At 41.3% G+C, this 12,157-nt stretch overlaps 1 protein-coding gene across 3 annotated transcripts in view; it reads right to left on the bottom strand.

Annotated features, from left to right (window-relative positions):
* Positions 1-12,157, bottom strand: part of birc6 (baculoviral IAP repeat containing 6) — a 77,719-nt gene that overhangs the window by 57,345 nt on the left and 8,217 nt on the right. For all 3 annotated transcript variants that reach the window (XR_002752195.1, XM_023327752.1, XM_023327753.1), the window contains exons 5-19: positions 11,599-11,710; positions 10,701-10,783; positions 10,370-10,595; positions 10,119-10,288; positions 8,741-8,799; positions 6,956-8,590; positions 4,463-4,612; positions 4,140-4,365; positions 3,614-3,774; positions 2,549-2,680; positions 2,134-2,265; positions 1,682-1,848; positions 1,256-1,389; positions 985-1,146; positions 15-146 (exon numbers count right to left, since the gene is read on the bottom strand). Coding sequence is in view for 2 of the 3 variants with exons in the window: in XM_023327752.1 (XP_023183520.1) it covers positions 15-146; positions 985-1,146; positions 1,256-1,389; positions 1,682-1,848; positions 2,134-2,265; positions 2,549-2,680; positions 3,614-3,774; positions 4,140-4,365; positions 4,463-4,612; positions 6,956-8,590; positions 8,741-8,799; positions 10,119-10,288; positions 10,370-10,595; positions 10,701-10,783; positions 11,599-11,710 (3,681 nt within the window). In the remaining variant the exon portion in view is untranslated. The remainder of the gene's footprint in view (positions 1-14; positions 147-984; positions 1,147-1,255; positions 1,390-1,681; positions 1,849-2,133; positions 2,266-2,548; positions 2,681-3,613; positions 3,775-4,139; positions 4,366-4,462; positions 4,613-6,955; positions 8,591-8,740; positions 8,800-10,118; positions 10,289-10,369; positions 10,596-10,700; positions 10,784-11,598; positions 11,711-12,157) is intronic.

The following is a 12,157-nucleotide window of genomic DNA, read 5'->3' as shown; positions in this document are numbered from 1 at the left end:
TACACGTTTCTTACCTAATACAAAGTGCAAGAAATCGAGCACATTTGTGGGCTATGCTGCGGCCCACTTCAAAGAAACACACCCTCACGATGTCAGTTAACCGGCTCCTAGTTTTGGCCAGCAGGCCCTCCTTTCCTTCCCTGATGCTGAAAACAGAGAGCAGGACACTTCAGACTGAAGTCCTACAGGATTAAAGGAAATATATGGGTAGAGGTGTAACGATACCAGACCTAGGCTTGTTGCAATAAGCAATAAATTAATTGCATGATCAATTAAGATGAGCTCAATAATTTCCATTTCCGCAAGTTCTCAGTTTTCTCTTTTCTCGCTCTCTACTCAAAACTGGATGATAAAAGTCCTCAGTCATGTGGTTTGGTCTCAACCAGCGCTTTTTTTAAAGGACAATTTTGTTTACAGAGATAATTCTTTTCATTTGTTGTTCCTGTTGTTTTGTTTATTTATTTTGGCTATTTAAAATGTCTTCCAATTCCACTGTTAAATGATCATTAGAATTTGAAGTTAATTTGCTAAGAATATCATCGTTCATGGCAAAAATTTTCTGGGACAATTTATCGCCCAGCAAACTGTATCATCATGACAGGCCTAATCAGACCACCACAACATAGCTGTTTGTACAACCAATTTGAATAATAAACTATACTTGACACACTGTTTGATAACTAGGATGAACTGGAATGTATGGATGATTGACTTAAAGCGAACGCCTTACTTTATAAAGTGAATTAAATCACTTTATAAAGTGGTTGGTCTGTTATAAACTCCATATAAGAAGACTTGTGTTTTAAATCTGGTGGCAGCTTTTGCTGCCAGTGCACGTTAAACAGCTGGTGTGGTTTGGAAGCACCATTAGGAAGTAACAAAATATAACTAAAGGAGGAATGCTTCGTTTCCTTCATATGATTTGATCGTCTCATCTGGTTTCATCGTTACACTCCTACTTGATCGCCATTTGTTGAGGCCTGCCTGCAGGGTCCGTTGGAGAACACCCCCGCCAGCCAGCAGAGGATGTCGAGAATCAGGCTCTGAGCATGCTCATTGGCTGGGCTGCCCTCTAACTGATGACACAACACATCGAGTAGCTTCTCGTGGAAGTCTGGGAACTGCAGCATGGCACAGCGCTGCACCCTGAAAAGCACAGACATCTGTTAACTTGGGAGCAAACACCCAGACACTAATGCTAAGACAAGTATACTTCCAGTAGATGGTTTTATGTTCAACATGACATTGGGCACACCTCTCTTTGGGCACTGATGTCTTCTTGAACTTTCTGATTGTGACTGAAACTTCCTGCAGCAGGTCGCAGCCTCGCAAGTTCTCCACCTTCTTTGACTGCGCTGATCCCTCCGTCTTCCCCGTAGCAGCTCTCTCCTATGTTACATTATCAAGAAATCAACCGGTGATGAGTACTTCACCTGAAGTCACATGCTGCAGTTTTAAAAACTTAACAATTCTGACATGGCAGCTTTTGTGAGATCTGCCCACCTCATAACAGAGCTTTGCACCAGTTTCATTAAATAATGTAAATAGAATGATACCTCAAGCAAGCCTTTGCTAAAGTTTGTAAAAATTTTCTTAAAACTTAAAACTGAACCAGATCTGGAGCTACAGAAGCTGGAAGAGAATCGCCCAGGAGTTTAACTATCAGCAGAGAAAGTTTCACCTTGGAGGCCTGGGTCTGCTGCAGCAGGGAGGACAATGAGTAAGCTTTGGAGCTCTGAGGCTTAGCGCTGGGCATCCTCACCACGGGCCTCGGGCTGTCCTCCATGCTACTGTCGCTCACCGCTTTGATGTGAACCAGGAAGGAGCGGTACTTCCCTCCCGCCATGCCTGCAGCACAAACACATATTTAACAGGAAGAACGCCTCAGCTGTGACGTCGCGTTTTGTTAGAAGACATTCAGTAGATGTGGCGACAACTTAACACTTCCAACAAAAACACATAGAAACATACTACTACTACACTGCAGGAGAGAGCAACCAAACACAGCAGAGAAAACACTTAAAAAATCCAACCAGTGTTTGCTTTGTGGTTGCTATCTTTAGCATCTATCAGCTGTTTATCTCACAGAACTGGAAAACCAGGTTTCAGTTGAAAGCAGCAGATTGTGTTTACCTCTGACCAGCTTGGGGCTGGTGAGGCTCAGCATGCCAGAGTGACCAGAAAGATCCAGTCCACTGGCCAACCACACCGGCCCACACAAAATATCCTCCTTATGGTCCTCAAGGAATGGACACAGCACCGATCCTGCAAAAGACACACAGAACCACTGAATCACTCAGAGGCTTTACGGCTTCAGCAACCTGAACTCCAGCTGAGAGACAAGAGGAGGAAAACAGAGTTTGGAACAAGAACAAGATTTACTCACTAGACCTAACTGGATTAAAACACACCTTAAAAAGGCGCCACCTGGTTTCTTTAAAACCTCATGAACAAGTAGGAAAAGGTCAGAGGACTGATGTTTTCCTAACATTTTACCCGTAGGCAGATAATAAACTTATTCATCTTGAATTTTACAGTCACTTCTCACCTGATGTCTCTTCAATGTCCATGAAGTGGATGTCTTCTGTGTAGTCCTGCAGAAGAGGCTGGCTGTTCTTCTCCCCGTTGGTCTGTAGGACATTTGAGAGAGGAAAAGCGATCTGTCTGTCCACCGCTGTATCTGCAGAACAAAATAATTAATTAATTAATTGGTTTAATCCTACTGTACTGAGTGCTCATCCTCATATGGCACAGTAGGCTTTAAGGCTGGTCAAGTCCAACTTTTGTCCATATTTATGTTCTCAAAGCTTTTTGAGGATCAACACAGCGATGGTGGTGTGCTAAGTTTTCCTGTGTTGGTTGTCCAAAGAAACAATGCGTTAGGCTTAAAAGTCGATCTAAAACTTCTGAGCAGCATGAAGTCTTGCCTTTTGGCAGAAGGAAAAGTCTATCAGAGACCTCATAGTGATGGATCCACATTGGTTTTGCAGTGTTTTGATAAGTCAGAAAAGTCAAGACAGTGGAAGCACAAGAAAAGCGACAAATGTTGCAGGTCTCTACAAAGCATCCCCAGGTAGACGGCACCTATTCAGGCGAGGAAAAGAACTCCAGCAATGAGACTGTGAAGCGTTGTGCTGACTTCCAGGGAATTGAAATTACAGTCAATTCACTGGTGTGGAAACAGTTTACATTCTAAGACAAAATCATGTATTAGAAACACATAATATGCAGACTTGCACTGCTCAGCAATGTTGATCTGAACAGATTGTCACTATTTTGATGTGGAGTAATCTCTAAACAAATAATAGTCACTACATACAATTAGTGACTATAAATGAGTGTATGAAATACTTTTATTTCACTTTATTAATAATTCACTACAACACAAACAGTTCTTGCAACAGTTCATTCAACAACTAAAAGAAATATATAGGGTTACCAATATATTAGACTGTTCAGAAAAGGAGCAGAAAGAAGTGTAAACTAATAATCTATGCGCTCTTTTTCATCAAATAATGATGAATGTCATTGTTTTATTATTGAGTGTCCCTATCCTCCCACACAGTAAAGACATTTACAGGGAATGTGCGCTGGGAAAGAAACTGGTCCTCACCGCTGACTTTTCCCAGCCCTGGTGCTTTGTTCTTCAGTAAAGTGACTTGGATCTGAGGAATGTTGACTATGTTGGGATTCAGGACAAATTTGAAGTCCACATGGCCCACCATGCATGCTTTAGGCAGCACCAGTTCAAACACATGCTCATCCCAGCTGGAGCTGAAAAACACAACGTCATCGTTAGAAACAGAAAGTCAGCTTCCTTAATTGTTTTAAACTTCATGAAATTTTTTTCTGTGTAAAACACAGGTTTCTCAAAAGAGCATTTTGTTCTAACGGATTCATTTGTGGTTCCTTCAATATTTGAAACTAGTTTCACAACCAGTGCAATACAATAAAATAAAAGAAAAGGTTGCCTGTGAAAAATGAAATAGCTTTAGAGGAACATCTGTTGCTACAGATGTTTAGAGGAACATCTGTTGCTACGGTTCTCCACTATATTAAACCGTTCAGTTTAAAAGCAGCTGTTGATGGCAGCCCTGATTGACGTGAGAGATTAGTGAAAAAGTTGCCTGAAGAGCCACCTGTAACTCTGGAGCTTCCACGTGCGGGTGTGTTGGGCTGCATCGCCATGGTGCTGCTGATGAAGGTGCTGTGGGTGGCGTCGCTGCTGCTGCTCCTGCTGCACCTCCACCCAGCACGGTGGAACGGTGGCCGAGAAACGCGGCGTCAACGTTTCAAACCGGGTCAACTCCATCAATGACGCCAGACTCTCAGTGGTCAGAGGTTGGTCCACTAGGAGGTCCACTCCTGCACGAAGGCCATTTTATAATCATAGTAATAATAATAATAATAATACATGCTTTTGTTTAAAAACTTATGCAGTGTTTTATTGTCCCTCTCCTACCTGTGATTCCAGGGCTGGACGGGTTGGAGGAGGGCTTGGCCCCCTCAAGCAGCGGCTCAGCCCCTTTAGAAAAGGGGCCATCTATAAACATATCTCCATCATCCCCATCATCACAAACTCCTCCAATTTGAAGGAAATGAAGTTCTCCACCTTCAGAGACAAACAGTGACCATGACATAAAAATATCTGAAGGAATGAAAAAAAATCTACCAAGACTTTGTTAAACTTACCAATTAAATCATTTCTGTTGACTTTAGCCAACAAGGAACTAATTAAATGAATGGTTAAAAACAGCAGCACAACAATCCTACTTGTCTATTCATGACATAGTACTGCTGACCTATTCAGTTCTGTTAACCATACCCCAGGACATAAACAGTAACAATGCAGAAGACACTTCACAGCTCAGCTGTAAAGTGTCTTTCACAGCTGAGCGAGCATTTATGGAATTAAAATATTTTTGAATGATTTTTGGATAAACAGTAAATGGCTATATTGTCAATTTAAAAAAAACCTCAGAAAACAATTGCAACATCCTGAATTAATCTCCGGTGAAAATGGAAAAATGTAACATTTACATATAAAATATTTTAGGACACTCATGCACTATAGATCTGCTATATGATTTAGGAAAATAATTTGAAGCTTCTCGCCCGTTGGAGATAGGCACCAGCACCCCTCGCGACCCCACTAGGGATAAGCATGTTAGTGAATGAATGAATGAATTTGAAGCTTTGACAGATTTGAACCTTAAAATACAGTATTGTACTTTGACATAACAAAGAGCCCCATTCAATTACTATGCTTCTACAGAAGTTCATGTATTCATCTCACAGTGAAAAAAAGCCTACACAGATACAATGAAGATTCTAACAGATTGGCCCTGGAGTTCAGGCTTTCTTTCAGACACAAAGTCGTCAGGGGAATCTTCTACAACTTGCTCAGGCAAAGACACACTGACTAACAGTCAGTGTGTGCCCCTCAGTGGGAACTATTGGATGTTTTTATATCACAAGATATTACACCTCTACTTACTTAATTAAAACCAGCTAAATAATTTAACCAATGAGAAAAGAAAAAAATAGATTTATCAGAATCAAGTAAACATTCCAGAATAATGAGGGATGAGTTTCTAACTACATAATTTTAGCCTGAGTCACTTCTACCTCATGAGGTGGATCAGGAACACTACCGTCTTTTCAGTCCACACCTCTTAGGTTTTCCTCTGGAGTTATAAGACTGCACACTGCCCAAGAAGACTCAGCAAAGGATGCACTTTCTGTATTGATTCTCAAATTACTGAGAGTATTTTAACAAACTCCCTCACAATTTTGTACAGATTGCAGTGGAACAGCCCGGAAGACTCTGCAACATATGGAAAACATAGCTAATTTTAAGCTTAAAAATGCATAGATTGGATTTTTGAAGGCTAAATCTGGGCTACACTGGAATACTGAAGTTCGGTTTTGGAGCTACAGCAGAAGAGAAACATTTTCTTCCCCTTCACTCTAAAATGAGAAAACAACAATCAAATTATTGGGTCTTTAAAAACAAAGACCTATGAAAACCTAGACTGGTCCCTGCATACACGATTCTGCTCAATTCTCATCTCCCTTCAGTGCTCCATCTGGGATTTCTCCCACAGAATTTGATTCCTCTGGTAGAATTTCAACCGGGCTGATAAGTGAACAAAAGGAGGAGTTGTGAACAATTACGTACGTTTTGGAATTGTAGTCTGTGTTGAGTTTTATTAATGGCAGCGGAGGAAGTGAAAGAAGCCATTCAGTCCGTGTTGGTCATGCTTCCAAATATTGAACAATTAACGTTGGACCAACAGGAATGTTTAAGGCATTATAGTGCTGGCAAAAGATATAGTTAAGACTCAGTACTTCTCTCTTTGCAGTGGGGGATAGTTGGTTACAGCACACACAATTTCACAGAACTGGCGCGCTACATATATATATTACAACCAAACATTAGCAAATGGGTAAAACCCGACATGGAGCAAAGCATAGAACAAGGGGCTGGTTTCCTACCACGATAGTGGAAACTGGGTTTCAATGCAAAATAAGAATTATGGTGTTATAGCATTCCTCTGTTTGAAAGGTGGTTATTTTTGTGGTTATGAATGAATGATTTTGGTGTGTTGAAACCCAACTAAAGACTTCCCGATAGTATACAACTAACACAAAGCTGTACATAAAGTCTTCTACCTATATACTGATTTGAAACCACAATTTTTTTAAGTTGTGCGTATTGCACAGCTATGCTAAGGACATGTGTGAATGATTGACCTACTATGAGAGTGTCAAAGTCTTTCTTTTTTCCACCTTACGTTGAGAAAGCATAAGGCCAGTCTAGACTATTTTCAACAGGTTACACAACCTTGTAGAATTACAGCAGTCTAAATCACTCTCCAAACTTTCACTCCATCTTAAAAGTAAAAACTGTGCTGTCTGACAGAAATATCTAAGAACAGAAAACAATCCTCACCTTTAGTGCAGGCACAAAGGCGGTCCGTTCCAGAACAGTACGTCACTGAGACAAATGGGTCAGTTTCCTCAGCTGACCCATCCTTTTTGGGTGGTTCCACCTTCGCCAGAACTTCCAAAGTGGATAGGTCCAATATCATGATAAAGCCAGCCTGTGTGGTGACCACCAGGTGTCCTAGACCTGCCATTTCTGCCTTCTTGCATTCTTTGTGACTGTAGGCAGAGGTGGAAGGACTGGTGAGGTTACCAGCACTGCTGGTTGTGCCTGCTTCACATGCAGTCTCAATTTCTGCAACGGGCCCAGAAAAACCGTTTTTTGAAGCTGAAAGAAGTGCTTCTTCAGGGGCCTCTTCACTCTCATCTTCTCTGCTATCAAGCACATCTGGGGGGAGCAAAATTAGAGAAGTAATGGCATCACAAGGATCCCAAATCTGTTGTACTTTGATCGGCTCCTCTTCCAGAGTGACAATCCGGGTGGAGTAGTTGAGCTTGTAAAGTGCAAGATACCCCCCTCCACTCCCACGACTCTGGGACCTCTCCTGCTGCTGCTGGTGGTTTCCTGGAGGTACTATGAAGGGGGTCTGAGGTGGAGACCCCCCTGGGTGATGGCCTTCCATTCCATTGGCCAACGGGCGAAGGGAGTCTGTTTCGCGCTGGCTGCAAAGAGCTGAGTGTAGGCGGTTTAGATTGTTAAGAGCCTCAACTTGGTTTGAAGCACTTACAGACTCAAAACCGCAAGGCTTCAGACCAACCAAAAGGTGCACCCCGTCCCAGCATGGCATTATGGAGTCCACAAAGAGATTTTCTTCTTCCAGCTGCTTCGGAAGCCTTAAGCACTGTACTAGGGTTCCGGGTCGAGGGGGGTTGGAGACAGTTGCTGCTGCCAGTGTGTTCCATTTGTCCAAATGCCCATCTATCCCTGCTAGATTAGTTGCATCAGCAAACTGCTGGATGTATGTGATGGGAGGGTCTTGAAGAAGTAGTTGCTCATGTGTATCAAACTCCATTTCAATGATTTGCGGCACAGTAAAGCCTTCCTCATGTAGACCCTTGCTCATTAAATTGTTCATCTGAGCAAATACCTGCCCTGAGGATTTGTCATCCACCTCTCTAATACTATATAGCAGTAGCACAGGTACAGTCCTGCGCACCGCTGGCATAGAGGAGGGACTCAGCAGCTGAGAACCTGCCAAGTTAGAGAAGCCTTGCTCTTGGGTACCAGACTGAGGGTTGCAAGGATCTATCTCCATTGGACCATGTTCCTGTAGAGATGCAGCAAGTGGCTCAGCAGCCTGAGTCCTTAATGAACCATCAGTGGTCCTGCGTGTTGAAGTTGACGGAGATGGTGGAACAGCCATGGGGGTTATGGAGGCTGAGCGGTAGCTTAAAAGGCCTCCAGCTATCAAGCAGGGAAAGGGAATGTTGTGGTGGTCAGGCACCTTGTCTTTTGGTTTGGCCTGGCTGTTGGCCTTTGTTTGGTTTAATGAGGGATTTGCACCAAGCTCCTCCAAGTCCTTGACAGTATCCTCCAAAACACTGGCAACTACTTCCCACTGAAGCTTCTCTGGTTGCTGTAGCACACTGAGCGCTGTCACACTGAGACTCAGGTCCATGCTCTCCCACTGGGATGGCTGACCTGCAACATGATCAATACAGTCGGGAGGTTGTTTAAACTGTATTGTGAAACCTTTGACGTTTGATAATTTAAAATGTTTTTGCTCAGACTCTGGAAAAACTTACATGTATTTCATTAAGGGTAAGCAGTACGTTAACAACGGTTACTTACCTGTTATCGATTCTGATCGTGAAGGTTCCTCGCTGTCAGAGTCCTCCAGCTGGTCATCACTGAAAAATTGATTAAAAACATCAGAACAAAAGTGACAATAAATTCATACCAGTTGGTGATGTCATTGTGTGGTCTTTTATTTTTACAGTCATTTTAACATTTAGCTCTTCCTGTGGTTTGTTAAACTATTTCATACTGTTTTATTAGAACCACTGTTCATTAATCAAAAAAAAAAAAGTGCTATTAACATAGAACAAAGCAATGCTAGTGACTATTCCATATTAGATTAACAGTGCTGGTCAGAACTAGTGCAACATGACAACATTTACCCAAATGTTACTAAAGGTTCAGTATTTTGAATTGCAATATGGGATCAATAAAGTATTTTTGAATTTGAATTTACTATTATGACCGATTATACTCTGACTGGGCTCAACACCAATGGGTTGTAATTAAATAACTTGCAGATCTCCAGGCTACAGCCTTTCAAACAACATTTGTTATGACCTCCTGGACAAGACATATCACCATTTAAATTTTCAATTTATAAACAGCTATTTGATCTGGCGACATTTGTTTTCCTCTGGGTGGTGACTGTGCTCTGGAAGCTCTCAGTTAATGCCTCTAAATCAGGAGTGTTAAACTCATTTTAATTTTGAGCCACATAAAGATCACAGATGTCCCCAAAGTGCGTATTGTGGCACAATGTAGTGATAAAAATATCTATTAATAAATTGTCAAAACATTTAATAAACCTGCAGCTACTGCATGTTTATTGATACATTTTATGAATACATCTTGAAATTAAATATTGAACATTTTTTAACACTGTTGTAGTTTGGCAGTGCAAAACATATAGTTGATTTGATTTTTAAAATCTTAAAATCTCTTAAAATTTTATCTTGAAAGTTCAATATATGTGGCTCTGTAGAGTCATAGATTTTAGAAAAACAGTATTTTCTCACCATGCACCTTGAACATGAGATGAACTAAAAAACTGTTTGGGAACTCAAAACACTAACAACCATTATTGATTTTATGAGTTAAAAATGCAAAGGATGAATGCTGTTTTTCCTTGGAGGTCACAGTGTTTGAGACGCTTTGTCATCTTGTTTTATTTATCCGTTTTATTTACTGCAGTTATGATTTCTTTGACAGAACTGCCCGTGTTATAGATTTATAGAATATAGATAAATAACAAGCAAGCACCTGCAAATATGATAATCTATAAATAATCTATAAATGAGTGCAGAGAAAATTTTATTTAAGCTACTCAGGCTTGGGCATTGTAAAGTCTAATTGCTACACGCAGAAATGATTTCCTGTGTCTAACATGAAATAGAGCCAGTATTACATTATAGACTAGTTTATGCCTTACCTGTCACCCTCTAGCTTGGGCAGGTCAGAGCAGGAAGAGGACTCCTCCAACCAAGTGAGAGTGGGCCTTCGAGACTCAGTCAGCACCTGCTGGCCCTGCTCACCACTGCACAGGATCAGCTGCCGGAGGATGGCCGGGTCATATGGGTTCACATCAAACTTCAGGTGCACCTGTTGAGCACAAAATTGCTGTCCTAACCAAAAGCCTAACACAGTGAAAATAGGTCAAACGTCAGATTTGTGTACTCTTACCTTCATCATTTTAGAAACATCCCAGATGCAGATCTTGCCCCTCTTTGTGGCAGCAGCTAGGAACTGTGGGCAGCTGCCAAATCCGTAGCAGGCGATCTTGTCTGAACTGTCAGGACTATTGGGGAACTGAGCTGGACTGGTCGCCAGGGTTACTGACAGAGGAACATTCTGAGTGTGCTCTCCTTTCACGAATGGACAGTTGGGAGAATGTCTCTCATGTTCAGACCTGGGGGACACAAGGAAGCGCTGTTAGCAAGTGACGCATCCATAAATGTAGATGTTGATACTGTAGCTGGTGGCTAACAGCTATTAATATTTATACACCACTCACCAGGGTTCATCAGTAGGCTCCCAGCAGACTAGACACACACTGCAGGTGAAACACATAGCTCTGTCATCCCCTGTCGAGGCAGGCTGTAGACAGAAAGACAGAATGGCAATAAAACTTGTAAATATAAAAAACAGAAAGAATATTAACTGCTGACTGATGTTTGCTAGAATTTAGTACTGCTGCTGACGTTCAACATGCAAAAAGTGGGAGAAGTGAGGTCATGGATCTTCTAATTGAACAAGCAAGATCCAAAATAAAACTCTGTCCCAAACTTTGCTTCACTAGTAGAAAAGCTACAAACCTAACTACATACTTCTGCAAAAGTATGGCTACACTAATTATGTAATTTCGTCCAGATAAATATTCTTTCCTTAATAACTACCCGTAACCCTTGACCTAAACACAAATATATTTATTACCTAATGGCTAATATAATATCATTAAGTGCACCTATTTTATTACATCAGCAATGTGCCATTTTAATGACCGATGTAGCAGATAAAGCATGTTTTTATTGAGTTTACTCTCTGACACTGTGTAGATTTAGATTTGAGATTCTATGAAACAGAATTTCTGGGATGACCTGTGTCACTCTAGGACTGCTTAACTGCAGTCAATTTCAATAAATTTGAATATTTACAAAAAGTTAATGTATTTCAGTAACTCACAAGTTAAACATACAGAGTAGTTAGTGGAAAAGCGCTATATAAGTTCAGCCCATTTACCATTTTTACCATTATATGTTTTTCAAATATATTGTCCAGCCTTAGTATAGATAAATAGAGTCATCATCTCAAATCTCAGCTTGATGCTCTGCATTGTCCTTTAGGCAAACAGTCGCTTCACTGCGTGCTGGTGTTTATATATGTTAGTATAGTAAAATGTGTCTGCCTGTTACCTGGTGATAAAAGCCTGCTTGAGCCATCGGATCAGGCTGAGCCCATCTGTAACCAGCGTGTGGCCATGATGTAAACGTCTCCCGCCTGTTGGCCTCACTGTACATCAGGGATCTGCGGAAAGCAACGCTTTTTAGAAGCAAACTGTGTTTTGATGTTTTGAAAGCTGCTCTGGAAATGACCAATGCATCGGTTTCATTTGCAGAATGTGAAATTTTCTTCATATGTTTCAAGCTGCCTGAAATCCACTGCAAGTTGGAACCTTAAAGCTGCAGTATGTTACTTTTAGAGAATTTATTTATTTTTTACATGTTTCTTGACGCCGTCACCATGTTGTGACGAGAGAGATTATTTGGGGGCGGGGGGATGGAGGATCTCCCAATGCTAACTAGAAACAACCAATCAGAGCCCAGACTTAACACTGTCAAGTCACAATCCTATGTGGTGCTGCCAGTTTTTTTTTTACCGTCAACAGATCCTGTTGTAAATGCTCAGGCTAGTCAGCATAGCCACCAATGATGGCAGATAAACAGTTTTTCTGTAATGGTAAGTCGCTTCCCC

Source organism: Xiphophorus maculatus, chromosome 22 (assembly GCF_002775205.1).
Source record: "Xiphophorus maculatus strain JP 163 A chromosome 22, X_maculatus-5.0-male, whole genome shotgun sequence".
In the NCBI taxonomy this organism is placed as follows: Eukaryota; Metazoa; Chordata; class Actinopteri; order Cyprinodontiformes; family Poeciliidae; genus Xiphophorus; species Xiphophorus maculatus.
The sequence above is the reverse complement of the archived record's forward strand: the minus strand, read 5'-3'. Positions and strand labels throughout refer to the sequence as shown.